This window comes from Hemicordylus capensis, chromosome 5, assembly GCF_027244095.1.
Source record: "Hemicordylus capensis ecotype Gifberg chromosome 5, rHemCap1.1.pri, whole genome shotgun sequence".
NCBI classification, from domain to species: domain Eukaryota; kingdom Metazoa; phylum Chordata; class Lepidosauria; order Squamata; family Cordylidae; genus Hemicordylus; species Hemicordylus capensis.
Window position 1 is genome coordinate 207782682 of NC_069661.1, and position 24873 is coordinate 207807554.

At 42.8% G+C, this 24873-nt stretch overlaps 2 protein-coding genes across 12 annotated transcripts in view; one reads left to right on the forward strand and one right to left on the reverse strand.

Moving 5' to 3' along the window:
- Nucleotides 1-447: 447 nt before the first annotated feature.
- IKBIP (IKBKB interacting protein) lies at nt 448-15692 on the reverse strand. 4 transcript variants are annotated; one of them, XM_053257858.1, is made up of 4 exons: nt 15450-15692; nt 14890-15085; nt 7544-7661; nt 448-2708 (listed from the first exon to the last, which is right to left on the reverse strand). In XM_053257858.1, exons 2-4 carry the CDS (start codon nt 15057-15059, stop codon nt 1953-1955), a joined length of 1044 nt encoding a protein of 347 aa, XP_053113833.1. In that variant the 5' UTR covers nt 15060-15085; nt 15450-15692; the 3' UTR covers nt 448-1952. The 4 variants fall into 4 exon arrangements, with proteins under 4 accessions (XP_053113833.1, XP_053113832.1, XP_053113830.1 ...); XM_053257857.1 differs by lacking the exon at nt 448-2708 and adding an exon at nt 4180-5265 and having other exon boundaries at nt 15471-15692; XM_053257855.1 differs by lacking the exon at nt 448-2708 and adding an exon at nt 4180-5265.
- A 57-nt stretch (nt 15693-15749) lies between these two features.
- APAF1 (apoptotic peptidase activating factor 1) overlaps nt 15750-24873 on the forward strand; it is a 112362-nt gene continuing 103238 nt past the window's right edge. For 2 of the 8 annotated variants that reach the window (XR_008309055.1, XR_008309054.1), the window contains exons 1-4: nt 15750-16097; nt 19514-19619; nt 19821-20001; nt 23405-23594. Coding sequence is in view for 5 of the 8 variants with exons in the window: in XM_053257854.1 (XP_053113829.1) it covers nt 19864-20001; nt 23405-23594 (328 nt within the window). In the remaining 3 variants the exon portion in view is untranslated. The remainder of the gene's footprint in view (nt 16098-19513; nt 19620-19820; nt 20002-23404; nt 23595-24873) is intronic. The other 6 variants (XM_053257854.1, XM_053257852.1, XM_053257843.1 and 3 more) reach the window with 4 other exon arrangements.

The following is a 24873-nucleotide window of genomic DNA, read 5'->3' on the forward strand; positions in this document are numbered from 1 at the left end:
TTGGACAAAATAGCTTCCTGATGGCTAAGGAAGCCAATCATTCCAGAAAACTTTTTCTGAATTGGCAGCCTTGGCTTTTGTCATTTAAAGCAGAGATGGGTAAATGCTGCTGCTCCTCCTCCATTCATCCCCCAATTGCTTTGCTTTAATGTGGGTTCAGATGGCTGTCTTGTAGGACACATCTAAGTGCATAATAAAGTCTTTACATCTAGAATGGACAATACTATAAACCAGGGAGAGGCTAGTACAAATTAAATGAAGAATTCAACCAAGAAAGAATATGCATCACTAAGCTATATTGCCTTTATTGTTTGAAAAGGAAGCTGATCCATGGCTCTTGAGAGCCACTATGATCGTAGCTAACCAACAGCATGGAAGTGATTGTGCATACTTGCAATAGTTAGCCATGCATGGTCTGCTAGATTGAAGCTGTTAACACAAGGATGCTGGATAGGATACTGTAGTTTAATACCCAGTTCTTGGGAGGGCACATAAAGGTTCCTGATACCAGAGGTAGGCATAGATATATAGCAGTACTCATACTACAGTGTTGAGCACTGCCTTTGATGGATTTACACTTCTGTTGGGCTCTGTTTAAAACCAGTCAAGAACACTGGCTGAGGAGGCAAAAGGCTTTATTTTGCATAGCACTGCCATGCATAAGAGCCCTGCTGCATTAACAAAGGCCTAGCATTCTGTTTTCCACTGTGGTCTTCCATATGTTTGCAGGAGCCAACAAGCAGGGCATAAAGGCAATAGCTGACTCAAGTTGCCCCCTGTAATTGGTATTCACTGGAAGTTCCATGTAGCAAGTGACTAATAGCCACTAATATACAATGACTTGTCTAAGCAAGTGGTCATCTGCAAGACTTTCAGGAGTAAATTCTATAAATCAAATATCCTGTATTGTATTTCTGTCCTCAATTTATTGGATGATATGGAGTTCTAGTAGGGGGAAGGAAGGCAAAACATGGAATTCTGTCCACATAATCAGATTTGTAATGCTTGAGCTTGTTCTCTAAACAAGTTTAAGTGCTTTGGATTTCCTGTAGCCCTTGATCACCTTGTTTCCTTTCCTGCATCTTTTTCAGCTCTTCTCACCTTGTTGAGATGAGGTTACCAGAACTGTACACAGTGCTTCAGAGTACATCTTTCATATAGTGCATGATTAAAAGGTGCATACTGCTTCTTGTACTCTGGTATCTCTATAATGCAATTCAATTACAGAGTACAGTAACTCTAAAGCTGTGCAGCTACCTTCATTGTTCTGCTGGAAAGAGTACTGTGGAAGCAACTGCGTGCTGTTCTTGGTTAGCAATAGCACTTACATTTATATACCGCTTTATAGCTGGAGCTCTCTAAGCGGTTTACAATGATTTAGCATATTGCCCCCAACATTCTGGGTACTCATTTTACCGACCTCGGAAGGATGGACAGCTGAGTCAACCTTGAGCCCCTGGTCAGGATCGAACTTGTAACCTTCTGGTTACAGGGCGGCAGTTTTACCACTGTGCCACCAGGGGCTCCTTAGCTGTACAATTGCCACCTCTGCAATAGTGCCAGGGCTGCCTTTCATGGACAGGTTGCACAGCAACCCTGGTAGGTTAGAAATGTCAGCCCCTGATTGGTCCCCTTTATGCTATATCATCTGCTCAGCTGTGGTGTCCACAACTTCTAATACTGATTAGGGATTTATTAAACAAACAATGCTATTTGGAAGCATGTCATGTTAATCTAACAGTAGCGGGTCAAAAATCTGGCTCTCTGATCCAATAGATAACACTTAAACACTTGTGCAGCAGAACTCTACTCCTTGAAGCTCCACTTGCTATTTACACTAGAAAGAGTATGACATCTTTAGTTTTCTTAAGCTGCCAAACATGGCACCCTCCTGAGATGGTACCTTCACCAGATCACTATACTGCTAGTGCTGAGGCTTACACATTGGACAACTAGTTCAGATTTAAAACTTTAGTTATTTCATCATTTAAAGACTTAACTTCAGTCTGTAGTGAAGTTAAATTGGAGAGCTGCTTATTTAGGAAAGCAATTTCCTTCTGTCTTTCCAATAGATCCCCAAACAGTCTTCCTACCCTCACTGTTAATTCATCTATCATAGGTTCCAGGTGTGCAAAATCCTTCTTTAAGTTATGCACTTTAGGTTTTAAGTCATTTGCAAAGACTACTGTCTTCAGAACTTTGGCTCTATCACTTTCCAGATCAAAAAGCTTATTTGAATATTCACTGATGTCAGCATTCAACTCAGACAATTTTGTCTTAATGCGCTCTATTTGTCTAGTATTATCAGATGCAGTACTTCGTAGGTTTGCAGTTCTATCAATGCTGTTAGTAAGAAGATCTCCAATACTCTGTACTGTAGTCTTTTCAGCTTTCTCTACTTTGTCTTCTAGAGTTTGTATGCTCTCTACCAGTAAGGTCACATCTGCTTCAAGGCCTGAAATACGTCTAAGATCTGTTTTCACAGTTGCAATCTTTACAGACAGATCCTTGGTTACAGAAGTTGTGCTCTCCTCATATTTAATAACTGCCTGGAAAAGGGAGGTTAAGTTCTGTTGCAGTTCCTCTTCTTCTTGGATTATTTTGTTGGATCGGGTCTGTATGTTGTGCATCTCCTGTTGTAGATGCTTCATACGAGCAATTATATGAAGATCTTGCAGTTGCTCAATTAAGCTTAATGTCTTCTCACACTAGAGATTAAACAAAAAAGATGCTAAGAAAATTACATTTTAAATGTCTCTGCAGCAGCCTTCTTGGAAAATTAACATACAGTACTTGAGCACTTGTTTTATATGGCTTTTTTTAGTAAACAAGAACACATGGAAAAAGTAAACATTGCCTTTGGATACTTATTCATATATTATACTTGTGATATGGTGTCACAGTAGGCTGCAAGAGTGTATAGATCATGGTTTTAGTTCTCCAGGAAAAGGAAAATACCTCCTTCAACATACTATTTTTTGATTTACTGTTGTAGAAAAATGAGCAAGAATTAATAGTAAGCCAGGCTTTAGATCTTTATCTTCCACTTAACAAGGTTTGTGACCCCGCCCCACCAATCCCATCTAAGATACTTCTGTTTAAATTAATTGATTTTTTATTTAAGTAGTTTTTTGTATGATCTTTAAGTTTCACCCACTTTACCATAACTAAACATTTCTTTTGATGACTAATGTACTTTCAAACAATGGATAGCAGCTGTTGTGGTACTTGTGCAAGTCATTTTTGCTGCTACCCTCTTGAACCTCCCAAGAAGTTGTTGTTTGAGGGATCTTTAGTTATGGGGTATGGGGGAGTGGGTGGAATGAAGGAAATTGCTACAACCTGGGCAGAAGCACTTTCTGCCTGTACATGAAAGCTGCTTCTGTCTGGTTTCTGAGATTTCCATGCACCCCCACTTCCCCTGCTGCCATCTCTGCCAAATGCTGTGCCATTGCTGGGGGAAACTCTATCCTCAGAACTGCTTACAAGTGGGCTGTAGGGAGGAGGGGGGGGAATTGCTTCTGTGAACACCACTCTAAATGCTACACACCACTACTTGAACAGGCTTTTAAGGTACTAATTTCAGAGGTCAGTAATATTACTATTTGGGTCTTGTCCATGTCATTTGACAATTATACTAAGTCTGATTCTGAACACAGAATCTTAGTTGTAGGCTGTTATGACCTGAAAAGGAAGCCTAAAAAGTACACACTATTCCATCATCTTGGTATTACGTTCTGGACAGACAGTAAGAGGAAGTAGCTAATAATCCCACTTACTCGCCTAAAGGCTCGCCACAGAATTTTCTGTAGCTTTCTGTCAGGCTTCCTTGCAGGGTATAGTTTAGGACAAGAATTGCAAGCCTTCTTAATCACCCATCCTGCTGCTGCTGCTGCTGCTGCGAGGATTTCAAAACAAGCAACCACTCCACAGCGGCACTGTTGTGCAAATACTTTAATCTGCACAATTGCACTACCATGATGCTACTCTATTTTCAATGTAGGTAGTGTCATGGCTTTACAATCACACAAGTTCAAGTATTTGCACAAGAGCACAGGTGGGTTTTTTGTAGGCACAGTGGCGCAGGTGGTTCAGAACCTCCTACTTTTCACTGCACAATTTGTTTGCTAGTATATGTGTTCCCCAAATAGTGCAATGTTTAAAAACAAACACAAAACATGGAATGCCAAACTTATTCAACTTTCAAACCAGATTTAAATACAAACAAGTATTTAAATATCTGTATTCAAGATTTGACAGCTTTATCATCCAAATTATTTAAACAAATGCATAGGAATATTTGCACAGTATGTTATAAGTCACTATACTGGGTTTTCTTATGTATTTAGGTCCACTCAAAAGGAAAACACCCATTTGTTATAGTGAATGCCAATCAGGAATTATGTAATTGCTATAAAATATTGCTCATGGGAATTATGTTCACTCCCCATTATTCACACTCAGATGGTTTTCTAGATTATGTTCTTTTGTAGTAGATTCTGCAAAGTTCTGGACTCTTCCTTTTAAAACAAGTACTTCATTCTGCAGTTTTAATATGCTGTTCTCATACTGCATGTCTTCAAGAGTTTTTTGTATGTCCATTATCGTAGATACAGCTTTCATAATTTCATCTTCCACATTAAATATGGTAATGGTCATGTCTTCCGTCTTCTTCTCTATACCAATCAATCCACTTGATACTCTAACAACAGAATGAATGGCACTCTCTATTGCTGGTAAATATGTCTTGCACTCTTTTACTTTGGGTTCATAGTCTGTAAGCTTTTGGTTTAGATCAGTGTTCCTGGCTAACAGACTATTCTGCTGCTCTTCTAGTTTTCCAGCTGTCTCTCTAACAAACTGTTGCTGCTGTTCAACTTTAGATAGTTCATCTTCCTCTTGCCTTTTCAATGTCCTCACATTTCTTACCGTACTATCTTCAAGATCTTTTAATCTTTCAGAAAGGGATTTTATTTTTTGATCTGCTGCATTGATTTGTGAGGTAGCTTTACTATGCAAAAGCTTGGCTTCTGTTTTTAGGCTACTAGTATTTGTATCCATTTGACCCTGGCTTCTTTTCCAGGAGTCTATTACATTTTGGAACTTCTCATTAATGCTCAGTAGCTTTTTAGAAAATGTCTGCTCATTGTTTTGAATGTTATGCATGATGTTACGGAGGCTGGATACTTCCTTTTCAAACATAGGCATCATAGAGACCGATGTAGAAGCTTCCTGTTCCTGCAGGATATCTGAAGATGACTCAAACTGCACATATAACACAAAACAATGTCCGTCTCAGGAGGTTTGACTGGAAGAACTCTACTTTTTACACAATACTGAGGATTTCTTAGGCATGCAAGTAATTTTTTCTCTACTAATATACAGGGTGGGTTCACACAACTGCTGGCAAGGCAGTAAACTGGGAATATGTCAGGAACTGAGAGCGTGTGCTCCCGGCAGAACCTGCCCAAGATTCACCTGGCATTCTCCCAAGAACCGTCAGCAAATTTCAGATGTAGGTTACAAGTGGGCAGAGAATATTTGGAAAATATCAGGTGCATCTTGAGAAGCTGGCAAGGGAACTAGACCAGGGAGATGTCATGGCTCCTGGGAGCAGGCACTCTCAATTCCCAACATGTCCCCAGCTTACTGTCTTGCCAGTGGTTGTGTTAATGTGCCCGTGGTTTTCAAATGCAATGGCTTCAATTTTTTAATCTTCAAATGATTGCAATGTATGAGAGAACTAGCAGTCTGTCTGCTACTTCATTGTACTGCTTCTGTTGTGCAATGCCAACCTCGGTTTTATCAACTGCAGTTTTGAGTATATGTGAATAGGGAATTGTGACAGGTCTTGCCACCTGAGACCTGAGTATCTGCGGTTGGCGAGGTTTTTTAGTGATGGGGGGTGGGGTCTTTTCAGAGGCTAGATTTGCTCATTCCTCTTGGTGACCCTTGCTGATCTTGCTGTCTTTTGCCAATCTAAAATGCCTTTGAGTGATTTGGGGGGGGGGGGGGTTCAAAAAATTTCCAGAGGTTTGATCTACTCATTCTTCTGGGTGACTCTTCGTGATATTATAGGATTTTGTGTGTGATTCTTTTTAGCATTAATTTCGTATTGTTTCCTTTATTTCTAGGTCTTTTTGCGGTCGTAGTTCCCCTAACCCCGTTTCCCATAGACTTTAATACCTTGCCAACAGCAAATTTGCCAGCAGCAAGATGTTGCCAGAACAGAACCCTAGTGGTTGGCAAGTGGCAACCCTAGTGGTTGTACTTATGGAAATAAATTAGGTGCTTTGAAGCTTTTTCTCCAATAATATAAGGGAACAAGCTAGAACAAATAATTGAATACATGCCACTTTAGAATGAAAACAAGCTCTACAAAACAGTTACAACTAGTTAGCTGGCTTAGTGTTAATATTGTTATATAGTCGTACCTTGTTGTTCACGAGGGTTCCGTTCCACACCTACAACTGCGAGTAACAAAACCACAAATAACAAGTCATTGCACCTAAGGGAAATGGGGGGGGGGGTTAGGTTCCCAGAGGGTCAAAAATTGTGGGAAAACAGCCCCAAAATGTAAAGGGCTAAAGTGCTCAACTGTGCTCTGTGGGCCTCCAGCTATGCCCCTCAGAAGTCCAAATTCTTCCATTTTCTTACAATTCTTCATGGAGGAAAACTTTTTTTTAAACTAAATGTGCCACAAAATGGCTGCTGGAAATGATCTCCATTTCTGGCCATCTCCAAACCACAGATAAGCAAAGTTAACCCCTTCCACCCTACCCATATGCTGAGGATGGGCATTACCCGAGTGCAGATTTGCAAAGCCATGGATAACAAATCTGCATATAGCGAGCTCCACCTGTACTGCAGTAGTAAGAATGATGTAAGGTACATTATTAGTTAGCTCTCTGAACTAATTTTAAAGAAATAGATGGATCTCTGCTCTAGCAGTTGCTCTTAATGTTCTTATACTATCCATATTAAAGTTTTCTGGAAATCTTATTTAAGGTACTATCACTTTATTGTAGACGAATTGTAAATTGGCAGCTAAGGTGCTTAATCAACGTTAAGTATCTTAAGATTTCTGAAAAGGCAGGGAGGTTGTACCTGACTTTATATGGATTGGAATGCAAACAGCTTTTCAAGATGAACTCACAGGGGACACAGAGCCACCAACTACTGGAGAAGGAGGAAGAAGAAGACACCAAGGGAACAAGTCACCATTGCCAGCTTCAAAAACAGCACTGCTACTGCTTTTCAAAAGGGATCTGATTATATTATATTCGTTTGATGTTTTATGGTGCCTGTAAACTGTCTTGGGGTCTTTGGATGAAAGGCAGTATATAAATGCAATGAGTAAACATATGTTGTTCCCGTACTTGATTTTGCATCTAAATGCAGTTATACTAGCAAAACCACAATTAAGGCTTCCCAGAAGCTACATTTAATACTGCATTTGCTAATGGGGAAAAAAAGCCAGTATATTTTAGAGAAATGAAGAGCACCAATATTAAAATGTTATACAAACATTTTGAATTATTACCTTTTGAGACATTAGGTTAATCTTGTTTTCGATATCTTGAAACTTTACAGCTTCGTGCTTTAAGAGATGGTACTTTTCTTCTACAGCAACCAACTGAGCTGACTGCTGAAAAAGAAACCTGAGAACAGTAGAAAAACAAAAGCAGTGAGCATAACTGGTAAAAGTTAAGGTTTTCTTCAACAGTACCAGAGCGTATTCCCGTCATTGACAGATCATTCTTAGTTCTAAACTGCGGCTGAAATACATGAATGGAATACATAGTGACAACAGAAACAGAGGGAATGCTTTCCTGTCTTTAGTAATCCAGGAAAAATTCTCCCACCCCCTTGGTAAAAGGGTGGGGGGAGTTTAAAAACAACCTACATCTCTTGCAATTTAAAGTTTACTGCAGTGATGTGGAACAGAAAATTCTCATTATCACATGTTTCTTTGGAAAGATTTCTGTCCCATATAGCAAATAATATGCCAAATCAGATCACAATCTTTTTAGAGGGTCAAATTTTGTACACTAAAAGTCCTGAGAAAAAAATCTTATGCAAATGAAAAGAATTTGCATGGGAAAATTTTCCAATTCAAAATATTCCAGAAAGCTCACACCACTGCTTTAAGGTCTGATCTATGCTTTTGCTTTCCCTGTGGGGCTGCAGCCTCAGGTTAACATCTGTGGGAAGTGGGTGCAGGATTGGGACCAGCCCCTGAGTGACTCAGCTGTTCCTCGGGTCACCTGCTCAGTTTTGAGCTTTATAGGAAGGCTCCTTGTGGCGGCGGGCCCACCACTGGCGGGGTGACACCAAAGGGGGTTGCCCCTTTGGGGGAGCTACTTCAGGGGAGAATGAGAGCAAGGGCTTCTGTTTAATTAGTTTTAAGCTGTTTTAGACTTGGGTTGAAGTTGCTGTAACATGTTTGGGTTCGTCTGGAGATGGGAGGACAGGGGTACCTTCGTTGACTATGGGGCAGCTATCCCGGTGGTGGTGGTGGTGGGGAATAGAAGTAGTAACGTTGGCAGGTCAGCAGGCTGTTTCAGGGGAAGAGCAGTCAGAAATTTAATAGCTGTCTCCCCTTCTGGCTGTCCTGCCAGCTTTCTGACCTCCGGGAGCACTGCCAACAACCCACATAGCCTTTCCCTGCTCCTCTGTAATGCCAGGTTGGTCCAAAATAAATCTGAACTCATCCATGATTTGATCATGGATGAAGGGGCCGACCTGGTATGTATTACCGAGACTTGGTTGGGGGAGGCTAGTGGTCCAGTTTGGTCCCAGCTTCTCCCTCTAGGATATACTGTAGAGGAGCAGGTGAGGGGACGTGGGTGGGGAGGTGGAGTAGCTGTGGTCTATAAGGATAACATCTCCCTCACCAGGGTCCCTGTTAGGGTGTCAGGCCATACTGAATGTGTGTAGTTGAGTTTGGGGACCAGGGATAGACTGGAATGTCGGTGTACCGATCGCCCCGCTGCCCAGCGGAATCCCTTACTGAGCTCACGGACTTGGTCGCGGAACTCGCATTGGAGTCTCCCAGACTTTTGGTCCTGGGGGACTTCAATGTTCATTTCGGGACCAATTTGTCCGGGGCAGCTCAGGAGTTCATAGCGGCCATGACAACTATGGGCCTATCCCAAGTGGTCTCTGGACTGACACACATTGCAGGTCACATGCTTGATTTGGTATTTTACTCTGATCAGGGTGGTGTTCCGTGGGTGGGGACTCCTGTGATCTCCCCATTGTCATGGACAGACCACCATCTGGTTAAGGTTGGACTTACAACCACTTCCCACCTCCGCAGGGGCGAGGGGCCCATTAGAATGGTCCTCCCGAAGAGGTTATTGGATCCAGTAAGATTCCAAGAAACCTTGGAGGGATTCAATGTTTGCTTTGCCGGTGATCCTGTTGATGCCCTGGTTGAGAATTGGAACAACTTGCTCATTAGGGCAGTAGACACGATTGTGCCCAAGCGTCCCCTCCGACCCTCTTCAAATTTGGCCCCTTGGGCTGAAGCGGCAAGGTAGGCAACTGGAGTGCAGGTGGAGGAAGACTCGACTCGAATCTGACAGATTGCGACATAGAGCACATTTAAAGATCTATGCTCAGGCAATACGTGCAGCAAAGATGCGGTTCTTTTCTGCCCGTATTGCCTCTGCGAGTTCACGTCCAGCAGAGTTGTTCAGGGTTGTGAGGGTACTAGTATCTGCACCCCCTCCCTTGAACCAGAATTTGGAGTCATCGGTTACCCGCTGTGATGTGTTTAAAGAGTTTTTCGCAGATAAAATCTCTCTGATTCGGGCCGACCTAGACGGAGACTCCACAATTAATTTGATATCTGAGCTGGAGGTGCCCAACAACTTTTCTTATGTGATTCGACTAGATCGGTTTCAGTCTGACTCCTGAGGATGTGGACAAGCTGCTTGGAGCGGTGAGGCCTACCACTTGTTCTCTTGACTCTTGTCCAACATGGCTTGTTTGATCTAGTAGGGAGGTTGTTATAGACAGCCTGGTGGAAATCATAAATGCTTCTCTGAGGGAGGGCAGGATGCCTCCTTGTCTTAAGGAGGCAATCATTAGATCTCTTCTAAAGAAGCCTGCATTAGATCCCTCAGAGTTGAGCAATTATAGGCCTGTTTCCAACCTCCCATGGCTGGGCAAGGTAATTGAGAGGGTAGTGGCCTCTCAGCTCCAGACAGACTTGGAGGAAACTGATTATCTAGACCCATTTCAAACTGGTTTTCGGGCGGGCTATGGGGTGGAGACTGCCTTGGTCGGCCTGATGGATGATCTCCAATTGGGAATTGACAGAGAAAGTGTGGGCTTTCGATACTATCGACCATAGTATCCTTCTGGAACGTCTAAGGATGTTGGGGGTGGGAGGCACTGTTTTACAGTGGTTCTGCTCCTACCTTTTGGATAGATTCCAGATGGTGTCAATTGGAGACTGTTGCTCTTCAAAATCGGAGCTTAAGTATGGTGTCCCTCAAGGCTCTGTACTTTCTCCTATGCTTTTGGACATCTACATGAAACCGCTGGGAGAGATCATCAGGGGATTTGGAGCTAGGTGTTACCAGTATGCTAACAACACCCAGATCTACTTCTCCATGTCAACTTCTTCAGGAGCTGGCATATCCTCCCTAAATGCCTGCCTGGAAGCAGTAATGGGCTGGATGAGGGAGAATAAACTGAAGCTGAATCCAGATAAGATGGAGGTACTTATTGTGTAGGGTCAGAACTCTAGAGACTATTTTGATCTGCCTGTTCTAGATGGGGTCACACTTCCCCAAAAGGAACAGGTTCATAGTCTGGGAGTACTTCTGGATTCACACCTCTCCCTGGTTTCTCAGGTTGAGGCGGTGGCCAGGGGTGCTTTCTATCAGCTCCAGCTGATACGCCAGCTGCGCCCGTTTCTCGAGATCAACGACCTCTAAACAGTGGTACATCTGTTGGTAACCTCCAGACTTGACTTTTGTAATGCACTCTACGTGGGGCTGCCTTTGTACGTAGTCCAGAAACTTCCGTTGGTTTAGAATGCGGCAGCCAGGTTGGTCTCTGGGTCATCTTGGAGAGACCATGTTACTCCGTTGCTTATGGAGTTACACTGGCTGCCAATAGGTTTCTGGACAAAATACAAAGTGCTAGTTATAACTTACAAAGCCCTAAACGGCTTAGGCCCTGGGTATTTAAGAGAGCGTCTTCTTCATTACAAGCCCCACCGCCCACTGAGGTCATCTCAGGAGGCCCGTCTCCAGTTACCGCCAACTCGTTTGGTGGCTACACAGAGACGGGCCTCCTCAGTCGCTGCTCCTAGATTGTGGAATGCGCTCCCTGCTGAGATATGATCCTCCTTATCTCTGGCAATTTTTAAAAAAACAAACAGCTGAAAACCCATCTTTTTGCCCAAGCTTTCTCAGCTTCCTAATATTTTTGGGTTTTAATCTCTGGTTATTTTTAAATTGTTAAAGTGTTTAAGTTTTTGTATATGTTTTAAACTGGTTTTATGTTGTTGTATACCGCCCAGAGACAAAAGTTTGGGGCGGTATACAAATTTGATAGATAGATAAATAAATAACTTTAGAATGGAGTTTATTTCTGTGCACTCAGGCTCTGATTTCAGTAAAGGAAAGGTTTGCCATTTGTGCCCAAAAGTTATTGCTGACATTCATATTGCTACTTTTATTATCAAATAAATCATATCCTTAATGTGTGTGCACACCACTTAAGTGCATTTTTATACAATAACATTGGATTAAAATGAATTTTAAAAATATCATCTTACACAATTCTTCTATGTTTGCACTCATGTCTTTTATATAGGATGCTGGCAGTGACAGCTCAAGGAAAGCCCCTGCTTGAGGTAAGAAGCAGTTTGTCACATTGACTTGGTGGCATGGTCCCCACCATGCCACAGTTCTGTTTCCTCATGCTCGGTCTACCACCTTCTGTTCCTTGCTGGGCTGGTTTCATCTCACTGCTGCCAGCCTGCTGCTTCAGCAACAGTCATTGCCTCACTTGCCCACCTGCCTGCCTCTACCTGGTTGCTGCTGTCTCCTCATCGCCACCACACTTGTCTGCTCCAGCCAGAGAGCAGCTGGCTGGTTCATCCACCTTGTATCTGTCAGCAGCTGGTGAGCAGTGGGCGAGTGAGGTGATCACTGCTAGGGATATGCACAAACCTTGGTTTATGCAGCAGTTCAAATATGAAACGGTGTTCATTCTGGTTTGGCCCAACCATGAACCAGTCGGTTGGTTTGAGGGCAGTGCCAGGAGGCTTTAAAAGTGAGTAGAGCAGGTCCTTACTTGTGTGATCATCACTCCATTCAGCTCCCTGCTGCGGCGGTGCTCCCCCCCAGCAGCCCATGCACTGCATGCACGGAGGCCATACGCATGTAGTCACTGCATGTGGGCTGCTGGGGGGAGGGAGTGCTGCCACTGCATGTGGGCTGCTGGGGGGGGAGAGTGCCCCTGCTGCAGGGAGCTGCATTGTCATGCAAGTAAGGACCTACACTACTCACTTGTAAAGGTGCCTGTCACTGTCCCCCTGGCACCGCTGCCCTTGAACTGCCGAACTGATTCATGGTTGGGCTGAACCAGAACAAACCAGTTCGCCAAACCATGAACCAAACTGCTACACAAACTGAGATTTGTGCACACCCCTCATGGCTACTGCTAGAGCAGCAGTGTTAGGAGACTAAGGGGATGTGTGGTGCAGCACAGTAAGATACCGTGCATGCTGCTGAGTCGATGCATGCTACAACAGTGCAGTGAGTGACAGATGGGAGGGTAGGCAGAGCATACTCAGGGGGGGGGGGGAAGAGCAGCAGTGGACCAGGTGCAGGCAGGTAGGGTGACACCTACTGTAGAGCAGTGGAGTGCCCACATGTGCTTGAGGCCATCACCCCATGGAAGAAACACCCTCGGATGCTGGGAAAGTTTGCTTTGTTTTGTTTCTTCCAGTTTAGTCCTACTGTAAAAAGGGGCTTAATACAATATATCAGACACACAAGTTTCTGTCTACATTATAAGCTTGAGTGGTGCTACTGAGAGAAAGTGTTTTGGCATCTCTGCTTATATTTCAGAGCACATGTGACTGCCCAGAGACTTACAAATATGTTAAATTAAAAAAATTATTTTTCAGGAGTACATAGATCTCTCTGGTGAATTTATTTATCACATTTGTATGCTGCCCCAGACTTCTGCCTCTGGGCGGCGCACAAGTTAAAACACAAAAATAAAATCCTTTACAACAGTTCAAAACCACAATTAAATTAAACAGCTAGGGTGGAAATTATTATTATTATTTTACATTTTATATCCCGCTCTTCCTCCAAGGAGCCCAGAGAGGTGTACTACATACTTAAGTTTTTTCCTCACAACAACCCTGTGAAGTAGGTTAGGCTGAGAGAGAAGTGACTGGCCCAGAGTCACCCAGCTAGTATCATGGCTGAATGGGGATTTGAACTCGGGTCTCCCTGGTCCTAGTCCAGCACTCTAGCCACTACACCACGCTGGTCTTTAAAGATTTTTTTTTAAGTTGTCAGATGTGGAGGCTCTTATTTCAGCAGGGAGTGTATTCCAGAGTCTTGGGGCAGCAACAGAGAAAACCCATCCCTGTGTAGTCACCAGATGAACTGGTGGCAGCTGCAGACGGACCTCTCCAGATGATCTCAATGGGCAATGGTGCTCATAGGGAAGACAACGTTCTCTTAAGTCCCCAAGGCTTAAGCTGTTTAGGGTTTTATAGGTTATAACCATAACCTTGTATTTTGCCTGGAAACTTACTGATAGCTAGTATAGTTCTTTCAATATATGAGCAATATGGTCTCTACAAGATGACCCAGAGACCAACCTTTCCGCTGCCTTCTTTACCAACTGCAGTTTCCAGACTACTTACAAAGGCAGCTCCACACAGAGTGCATTGCAGTAATAAAGTCTGGAGGTTTCTAGAATATGTACCACTGTTCTGAGGTCACTTATCTCAACAAACGACTGCAGCTAACCACAACAAATGTTCAAATTGGTGTTCTGGAATATCAGAATTTGTTGTTGAATATTGGTAACCACAACAAATGCTCTTCCTTGTAATATATTTTGTAAAATACTGAAGAGACAGTCTTTGAAACCTGCAGTAAATCATTGTCCTCACCCAAATCCTCCCTGTCCAAACTGGAAATGGAGCCCATGGCTCTGTGACCGTCAACACACAGAAGAAATGGAAAGCAGGTTGTATCCCGTCTCTGCCTTACCCTCAGGCATTTCTTTTTCAGTCATTTGCCACATTTCTGTAGGAATGTCATGCTACATTTGGCGATAACAGTAGAATAGATACATGCTGTTGTGCCAATGCATGTCTAAATCAAACTGGGCAAGTTGGGACATTGGTTCAAGAGTCCCTGCATATCATACTAAGCAATGCTTTGCCAATTCCATCGTTCAAAAAACTGGACAATTAGTGTCTTGTACAACCTGGAAGCAAGTGTTTAGTGTGTGGTTAGCCATCCAGCTCCCAACCTGATGGTATGATTGCCTTTGCATAAACACTGGGATAAACTGGCACATAGTTGTTTCTTGGGCACCTTTTATATGCATAAAACCTATGCATATTTACTCAGCTGCAAGTCGCAATGAGTTCAGTCCCAACAAACTCAGTGCATATGAATGCAGCCTAACTCTGATTTTATAATTCAGTTACAAATAAAGGTACAAATGTCAGGGGCATGATAAAAAAGTGAGGAATTTACAATATAAACAGATTACTTAAATAAGAATGCTTGAATGCTTGCACCAAGATCAAGAACTGGCTAGTATGGTCAGAACAACTCGCATAAACACCGATTCATATACAAAATTCTCTGTAATTTTGCTTACCATGTTAGCCCTATGCAGGCTAGGAGAGACAGTGAGCTTAAAATTGTTCGTGGGTCCATCCGGAAGGATTTTCTGCTAGCAGTACTCTCCGAACCTAACTGTTCCTTTTGCTCGTCTTCATTAGGCTTGGTTGAAAGGTTAGCTTTTCTCCTTTGTTTAACTTCAGACATTTTAATAAAGACTTTGTACAAAATCCCTGCACAGATCAAGCAGAAGAAAAAACTCTTACTACATTTTTTTCAAGAACAACAACAGTTCTGACCATTTGCAACACCTTTACCGGAAAACAAGTTCCACTTTGCTCAACGGGATGTACACAGGATTGCAGCTATAATGCTGGATTCCAATTCCAGTCATATTTACCCAAAAGTCCCAATGGGATTTATTCCCCAACAAGCGTGCACAGGATTGCAGCCATTCAGCGCAACTCTGTGCATGTTTACTCAGAAAAAAGCCCCATATTGTATGCAACGGAACAAGCCCTAGACTGCTGCTCCATCCTAGTCATTCACTCTCTTTTCTCAAGTTCACATCCAAGCCCGCTCCTTGTTCTTACTCACCTGTTTCGCATCCCCGTTTACCTGTTGATCATGGAGGAATCTAGACAGGGCGCGAGCTCACCGGAACTCTCAAACTTCTCTTTAAAGCGTCGGGGTTTCGGGAGAGAAGTTCGCACAGTTCGTGTGGCTGGGCAACGGGAGCGCCACGTCAAGCGCATGCTCGCAGACAAGCCTATCCCCGCCTTCCTTCGCTTGCAGTCGCACCGGCGCGAGCGTTTAGATACATGCCGATAGTAGAGACAGGCGCGCGCACGGCTGCGCATGTCGTCTTCTTTTTCATGCGCGGGCGCGAGCCGGGCCAGGCGATGAGGGAATCGCTTGAACGAGCGGCGCGAGGCTGTGGCTTTGTTTGGTCGGAGCCTCGTGGCTGCTGAGGGGCTCCTTGCGTTGTCTCCACGGGCAGGCCACGGTCCTCCTTCTCCAGGGTGCTAGCAGCGCCTCCCATAGACAGCCGGGAGGACTAGCTTCCCCTTGGCTTGCCGCGCCCCGTTTTGCTTCGCCCTGCCCCGGGAAGGAGGAAGTGGCCGCTAGTTCCTGGGTGCTCCTCCCCGGGTGGAACCGTGGCGGGGTGAGAGCTGCAGAGGGGTCTGCATAGGAGCTGCGCCCCGCGCCGTGTAGCCACGGCTTGCACGGCCTCTCGCTGCTCAGGTAACCTTTCCAGCAGCCCCGAGGGGACGGTGGGGTAGATTGTCTGCGTGGAGGAAACTTAAAAGGAGGAAAAGGGAACGGGGTGGTCGGGTGGAAGGCGTGGCGAGAGGGGGCCGGCGAGAGGGAGGGAGAAGCCGTAGTCGTCAGTCTTTGGTGGCTAGTCACGTAGCGGCTGCTCTCTTGTATTTAGTGATTGATCGATCGATTAAGTGCCGTCAAGTCAGTGTCGACTCTTGGCTACCACATAGATCGATTTTCTCCAGGATGATCTGGTTTTAACTTGGCCTTTAAGGTCGCTCAGTGGTGCATTTATTGCTGTAATCGAGTCCATCCACCTTGCTGCTGGCCGTCCTCTTCTCTTTCCTTCAACTTTCCCCAGCATTATGGACTTCTCAAGGGCTGGGTCTTCGCATAATGTGTCCAAAGTATGAGCCTGATCATTTGTACCTCAAGTGAAAATTCTGGATTGCTTTGTTCTATGATCCATTTGTTTGTTTTCCTGGCTGTCCATGGTATCCTCAAAAGTCTTCTCCAGCACCAAAGTTCAAAAGCGTCAATACTTTTTCTGTCTTGTTTCTTCAAAGTCCAGCTTTTGCATCCATAGAGTGTCATGGGAAAAACCATGGTTCGAATGATTCTAATCTTTGTAGGTGTAGACACTCATGGCATCTAAATATCCTTCCCAAGGCCTTCATTTGCAACCCTACCAAGTGCTAGTTTGCCATATATTTCTTGACTGCTGGATCCTTCACTGTTGATGGTTGATCCTAAAAGGCAGAAGCTATTCGCCACTTCAATGACTTCATTATCAATTCTGAGGCTAGCTGATGTACCCCTTGTCATGTTTAGTCTACTTTACCTTTAGTAATAGCGGGAGAGTATTTGTCCCTATTCAACTCAACACAGCTGTCCTTCCAGTGGCTGTTGCAGTGGTGTCTGCCTTTTGTTTCTTTTTAGATTGAGGCTTTTTGGAACCGTCTTATTTTTTTTGCTGTCTGAACCATGTTAAGAACTTTTGTTTGTTGAAAAGCAATATATAAATAATAGCTTGTAGAGAGGCAGGGATACTTAAGGCATACTTACTCTTCTCTTAAGTATCTGGGACAGAGAGGTGATGCTGCAGTTCTTGTTTTCCTGTTCTAACAGAGTGATTCTGATTTCCGTCTTCTTTCTGTTGACTTTGTCAAGTCTGCTTCCCTTGGAAAAGCGGATCTGGATTTAGTGAATTTGAATCTCTTGTTGGTAATGTGAGACAGTTGAGAGGTATAAATCTGCAGGGTAATTGCACATATGTCACTGCACCCCACACGTTGGAGAATAGTAACACACAGTAATCTGTTGCCTACAAATTTGGCAGAGTGGCACAAATGCAACATGGCTAAGTCAGACACCCGCATAACCTATTTTCTTGCCCATTTCTTAGTAGGTGTCTCATATGCCAAGTACCTCTATAATTCTGAAGTTAGTAGGTGTCCCTTATATGGGTTCAGGGGTTGTCAACTGAATATGTTCTTTCTGTTCATTCACTGCTATCAATATATATGGTAATCTAATTACATTAACATTTTAATTTAATATTTTATTAATATGTAATTAATATCTAATTATATTATTACTATTAAATCCGTCTACCCTGCTCAAGATAACTTAAAAATAAAAACAAATTTAAAAATCCATACTAAAATACAAAATTACAATAAAAGCAGACCAAGCAGTGAAGACAATGTCAGGGAGACTTTATTCTTTACAAAGAACGGAACAGGTTCCTGTTCTGGGGAGTTAAAAATCTAGAAAATAGATATGAGGAACAACAGAGGAGCAGGTAGAGTAATGGAGCCAGGGTTAAACAGGGGAAGAGTATGTGATTATTTCAGTTATGCATACTTGGCTTTAGTTACAGTAGGGTGTCGGGGCTAAGGGTTTGTGCTGATGATTTTACGGAAAAATCTTAGTCTCATATCTTGCATTTTGATTTTGTACTAAGCCTTTTAGTTTTGTTGATGTAGCAAATTGATAAGCATAAATTATAATTAATTGTCACACTTTCCCTCTAGATGGCAGCTTGCACCTTTGTATCTCTGGGACCAACTTACATCTTGGTCCCACTGAAGGCAGTAACAAAATTTAACTGGATTCCAAGTCTTATATCCTTCTATATACTATATATGTTTTGCTCGAGTACGTTTTGTGCTAAATAGGCGCAAGATATTAACACTCCATACACTTGAGGTTTCTAGACTGATAGTGCATAGATAGGTATTTCCAGTATAGACTCTGGTGTTCTTGTGTTAAACTTGTTTTGTCTAGCTGGTACACACTGCAGAATTTTGTTTACAACCTTTCTATTTTAAGTTCTTAAAGGTAAACAGTATAACAGAATAAATATTTATTAAAAAATAAAATGGTGTGCAGACAGGCCTGCCTTTCACTTTCTATATTAGTGACTTCTAGTGTAGATTAGGTAGTTGATGTAAACATTAACTTTTTGTTGTCGTACTTACCCGTACACTGGTTTTAATAAGAGTTTTTTCTGCTTGACATATTTTAGTCAAACATATAAACTTTTAAAGATTTTATAAGTGATATGTCGTTCTTGCAAACTTATAAAACATATCCCATTTGCAGATTTCACTGTGCCTCTTTTCTGTACATTTGTATATTTATTTATTTACTACATTTTTATAACGCCTTTCTGCCTTGACAAAGGCATCCAAAATGGTTTACAATATTAAAAGAAGCAAATTACAGAATGTTAATAAAATGTTGTCTCAGGCTGTGGGTCTTTTCAGGAGCTAAGGACAAGAGCTCCCTGGCCTGGGTGCCTCCTTTCATGCCTTCCTCTCAGTGCACACTGTTTTTTCAGTATAGAGGTGAGTGAGTGTGTGTGTGAGAGAGAGTATGGATAGTATAGGTATTGGCATTTCCCAACATTAAATACATCCACATACTTGCTTACAAATGCTCGTCATCATTCCTTTCCATTATTGAGGAGATTTCTGGTCTCTCTTTGCTCCAGGAACAGTATTAAAAAAGGAGTTGCTTTGCTCTTAAAATATACATCTTATAAATTAGGTATGTCTTCTAGACTGCTAATGTGTATGTAACTGTCTGCAATATAGGCTTGAAGATATAAAAATAATGGATTTCCTTCAACTGAAGTCTATTTGTCTACTAAGATGTTAAAATTATTTCAGGAAGCAACCAGTTATTCAGATATAGAGGTTAATTCAGTTATTAAATGTGAAAAATATTTTAACTTCAAAAGCACATGTCTGAATTGAACCTTAAATATAGAAATATTGAAATGAATATTGTTAAAATGATTGTGTGATAGAAAATCTCCCATCTTTTTTAAGAGTGCAGAAACCCCTAAAATATGCCCTAATGAAGTTACTTGTTTTTGTGGTGTTATTCAGTATCTTAGCTGGAACAGTTCATCATAAGCTTTGGAGAATCCTCAAGAATAATTCAAAACTATCTACGTACTGATGCCTTCAGAGTCTGCTGCAGGTTGAAATACTGGTAGGTATTATTTGTCTAAGGATCCAAAGTACCATATTGTTTGTAGTTCAGTTTTTTTCCTGGAAATAATGTGAATTATCTTTATATACTATAAGGATATTTTTAAATTTTATTTTATTTAAAATATTTCTATACCACCCAAAACTTGGGTCTCTGGTTTACTAAGTTTTAAATTTACTAAGTTTTGATTGTCTTTGACAGCCCATGTTACCATTCAGCAAGGAAGAAGCAATTTGGAATAAAAATGGATATGAAGGCTCGAAGTTACTTGCTTCAGAATCGCGAAGCTTTGGAAAGAGATATCAAGACTTCTTATATAATGGATCATATGATTGCGGATGAAATATTAACATTACAGGAAGAGGAGAAAGTAAAAGCTCAGGTAAACAGTTTTTAGTTTTTGTCTCCTGGTTTCTGTCAGTATTTTAAGGTCTTTTGGCTGCATCCTACAAGTGTTATGCTAGCATAAGAGCTTGGAGTTCAGTGCAAGGATTGCTGTGCCATTGCATCAGTGATACAAATCATTCAGAACATCATGGTAGCACAATATACACACTCTTGTACCAATAATTGTCACAGTTGATGGATACAATGAGGCAAACATCTGCAAATCAATACATAGATGAGAAATGAGGAAGTGTGAGAGAGATGAAATGGGACAGGACTCATACTAAGGAAATCTCCTAAAACCGTTCTGCCTATTAGGGGTATACTATGCGATTCCCATCAAATTGATTAGGATTGAATCGAGTGATACGCAAATTTGACATCTAATCACCCTCAAAATAGAGGGCCCAATTCAGGGTCATGGAGAATCACCTCTGATTTGACCTGAATTCATTTGGGCAGTTTGAATGCCATTTTGAGGCCTGTTTTGCTGGGAAGAGAAAGCCTCATCATGAGCAGGGGGCTTTCTCCAGCAGATCTTGATTCATGCACGTCCCTACTGCCTGTGCCTACATAGGTGCAATGCTATGTAACTGATATGCTCTAGTAACTTAATAGCATTTTAACTTGTCCTGGGCATAGTCCTAGGCCACATGATATAGTCACCTTGCTGAATTTAAGTAGTCCTGAGTGTGGTCAGCGCCTGGATGGGTACCCATCTGGGAACCCATGTATTTGTCCTTGAATTTGAGAATGGCAGGATATATGTTTAATAGAAGAATTGACATTTATCTCCTATAAAATCACTGTGTGCACCTACTAGATGATTTAGATGTCATTCTTTCGGGATTGTCTTTTTAAGTGGGGTATTTTTTTGTGGGGGGAAAGGGCTGGGATTCTTTCATAAGACTGGACAGATACTTCACATAAGTTGTGAAAGTCCTCAAGAACTAAAAAGTCATTTAGGCAAACATTTTCTCTGAGGAAGTACTTCTGACAAAGAGAGTCCATAATGTGATGTGCTTAACTCTCCCATTGAAATAAAAAGAAATTAAATGTGCTTAATTTTGTCTGGATTGCATCCTAAGTAATCCAGCAATTTTATGCTTCTGCCAGCGTATGTACAATGGCTCATTAAATATTTTTGTTTCATTTTTTGTAATGAGAACACATATTTGCTTTTCCCATTGAAATCAATAAGATTTAAAAGAATTTTGAATGAATTGTGCAAAACGAATAAGTGGTGATTGTTACAAAGGATTTCCAGTGGTAGGGTTCCACTTCCCCTCCCCTCTGGGAGAGGGAGTGGGGAAGGAGACAAAAGGGAAAGACAGGGCAAACAACATAAGGGAAGTGGAGTGGCAGACTTTGAACCCAAACAAGTTCAGGTACAGAGAGGGAGTTGGGGTTGGTCCATGGACTGGAGGCCAGAGACAGACTAAGCTGGGTAGAATCCAAATAGAATCGGACAGGGAGAGAGGCAGGGTCAGAGAAGAGGTCCAGAGAAGAAGTGGAGAGGACAACAGGCCAGACCCAAGTGAGTTTGGGTAAAGATGGAGGGAAGGGTTGATTCAAAAGAACTGGCCAAAGAGCGGGAGAGAGCCAGAGACAAGCCCAGCTAAGTTTGGGGAAAGGAGAGAGTGCAGGTTGGTCAAAAGAACCAGCAAGAGAGCGGAGACGAGCAGAAAGCACCCAGGCAAATTTGGTTGATAAGAGAGAGAGGGAAGGATTAGTCCAAGGGACCAGGAAAGAAGTGGGGAAGGTAAGAGAAAAAGATCCAAGTGAGTTTGGATAAAGAAGGATGACCTGCTCCAGAGAATTGGCAAAGCATGACACAGAAGGGGAGGGGCAAGGAAGCGGTTCAAACTGCAGAGGGAGTGTGTGAGGGAAGTTGACTAGAGAGGAAATGGCTTCCTTGATTATGGAGGAGAGTGGCTTCCCACTCTCCAGTTCAAGGTGCATCTGGGCTGAGTTTGTGCTAGAGTTAGGTGGTTGCCGAAAACCAGGGAGTTTGAGTGGAGAAAGAAGCGGCTCCCTGTGTTGTTGGAAGCTGCCCCATGAGTAGGGTTGATCAGGGTTTGAAATGGCTAGGGGCCAGTAACAAAGAAACAAGGAGTATGCAACAGTACATACGTGAGTTCAGTAGGGACAAACTATGGATGTCCCTGGCTGGTGGATTCCACTGGAGGCTACTTTCTTGGGGCTTCTTCCCAGGGCTGGGGTCTAAAGAGCCTTTTAGACCTAACAAAACTTTCTAGCTTAGCCTAACAAGTCACAAGCAGCACATGCATACACTAGAGGTGTGCACAGGACCAGTTTTGGCAGTTTGGTTTGAATTAGAACTGGTCTGCCAGTCTGCAGTGGTCTAGTCTGTTCGGTCAAACTGGTTCAACCTGGATCTAGGGGCTCTGCTTGTAAAGGGGAATCTAGTGAGGATTCCCCATTATAAGCAAAGGGAAATCCTGCCTTTAAAAGGGTTCTAAGTGTGGCTGGCGAGGGCGTACTGGAGGCTTCTCTAAATTCTGCCAGTGCTCCCCCCAGCAGTAGGGCCAGAGGCAGCTCCACTACTGGGGGTGAGCGCCAGTGGGGTTTAGAAGGTGCCCTCTTGCAGCCGCCCCCCACCGCTGCCCTTAGAACCCTCTTAAAGGCAGGATTCCCCTTTGCTTGTAATGGGGAATTCTCACCAGATTCCCCTTTACATGCATAGCCCTTACTGGAACAGGTCCTGTCTGGTTCAAATTTGGACTAGCTGCGTGGTGTGTGTGTGTTTGGAGGCTGGTCTGGTTCGAGTTCAGACCGGTCAAAATGGGCCAGTTCTAATCGAACCTGTTTCAATTTGAACCAGTTTGGGGGTGTTTGTGCACGCACACACACAAGCCTGTGTACATCTATGGGGGTGTGGTTCTCAGAAGTGGAAAAGAGAAAACTCCCCATAAAATCTGTCTGATGTGAAGAAGGAAGCCAGGTTCTTTGTGGGTGCTGTAAGGATGCAGTGATTGAAGAAACCTGTTGACTCGGGAGATTTGGATCCTCTGGGAGGGGTGACTGAGAGCAGGTCAGGAGTTCAGCTGTGGGATGGGGGGAGATAAACTCTGCCTGCTTTGCTCTTTAGGTCTTCAGGATGGTCAAAGCTGCATAGGAGAAGCTAGTTCGAAATATTGGGGTGCCTAGGCTGGGGTGCCCTATAATAGGGAGCAACTGTTAGGCTCCTTTCTTAGCTAGTCTCCCTAGGAGGCTCTTGCCTGCAGTAGCAAGCATCATCTCTTTCCTGGACCCTCTTAAGCACAGGTTAAGCCAGGCTAGGCACCTCTGTGAAGGGGTACCAGGGAAAGGATGTACAAATAGTCCATAAATGACTCTTTGTAACAGTGGTCTCTCTTTTCCTCCCTCTGCATTAGACTGTACAGAGAGAACGAGCTGCTATGCTAATAAAAATCATTCTCGCCAAAGATAATTATGCATACATATCCTTTTATAATGCTCTGCTTCATGAAGGATACAAAGATCTTGCTGCTCTTCTCCAGGATGGCATCCCTATTATTTCCCCTCATAATGGAAAGAGTTCTATGGATGGAGTAACCTCATATGGTCAGTATGACAAGTTATTGTTCATTGCATAAGAATATAATTTGATGAACTTTTGATTGAAAGAACACTTAAGCTTTGTTGAAGTTTTTCAAGAAATATTTAATGTTTTATGGAATCTTTTTTAAGTGATCCAATGTATAGCCTACTTGTCTACTAAAATATGCTTTCAACAGTAGGTTATATAGTCTTTTAATGGGCAGAACTTTCATTTTCAGACAAACGCAATTTATTTTCCTAATGTGATCCATTATCTTACTTTGTCTGCCAATACGTTTAAATTCTATAAGACCCTATTCTTCCTCTCAAGAAAGGATGCTGTAAATGGAGTGCAAGAGTGACATTTCTAAATAACAACAAGCTATTGAGACAGGGTTTTCTCAATAGCTGAGTTTCTAAATAACTTTTATGATTTAAGTAAGTATGAAATAAGCATGAGAACATAAGAACAGCCCTGCTGGATCAGGCTCAAGGCCCATCTAGTCCAGCATCCTGTTTCACACAGTGGCCCACCAGATGCCGCTGGAAGCCACAGGCAGGAGTTGAGGGCATGCCCTCTCTCCTGCCATTGCTCCCCTGCAACTGGTACTCAGAGGCACACCCTTGAGGCTGGAGGTGGCCCACAGCCCTCCTACTAGTAGCCATTGATAGACCTCTCCTCCATAAAGTCATCCAAACCCCTCTTAAAGCCATCCAGGTTGTTGGCTGTCACCACATCCTGTGGCAGAGAGTTCCACAAGTGGATCACGCGTTGTGTGAAAAAGTACTTCCGTTTGTTGGTCCTAGACCTCCTGGCAGGTGAGAATGATTCTAATGCTGTGAGTAGCTTCCCTTGCTCGGCATTCTCTTCACCTTAAAAATATGATTATGTCAGTCTTCACAGCTTCAGTCCTCCAGCTGTTGTTGGGCTGTGACATGGGGTTATGGAGGTTGTAGTCCAACACCAGCAGGAGGGCCAAAGGTATGCAGCCCTGTTTTATGACAGCCAAATTCAAAGCTAGAAAGCTCTTCTATTTCAGTTCAGTATCTAGAACACATCTGCTATTGTGCTGAATAATCCTGAGCGAAGAAATTATGACAATGAGAGAAAATTTCCTCAGAATTACTGTTGGTATATTCTTACAAGATCATCTGTGATGCATTATAAACTGTCTGTTCTGCTTGCCTTTCTAGGCATAGGACGTTACTTGAGCTGCAGTTGTACAAGTCATTGACTGTATTATTGCAACTTTCTCTGATTCACTGGATCAGTTTTTAAAATATATATCCAGTATACAGACTA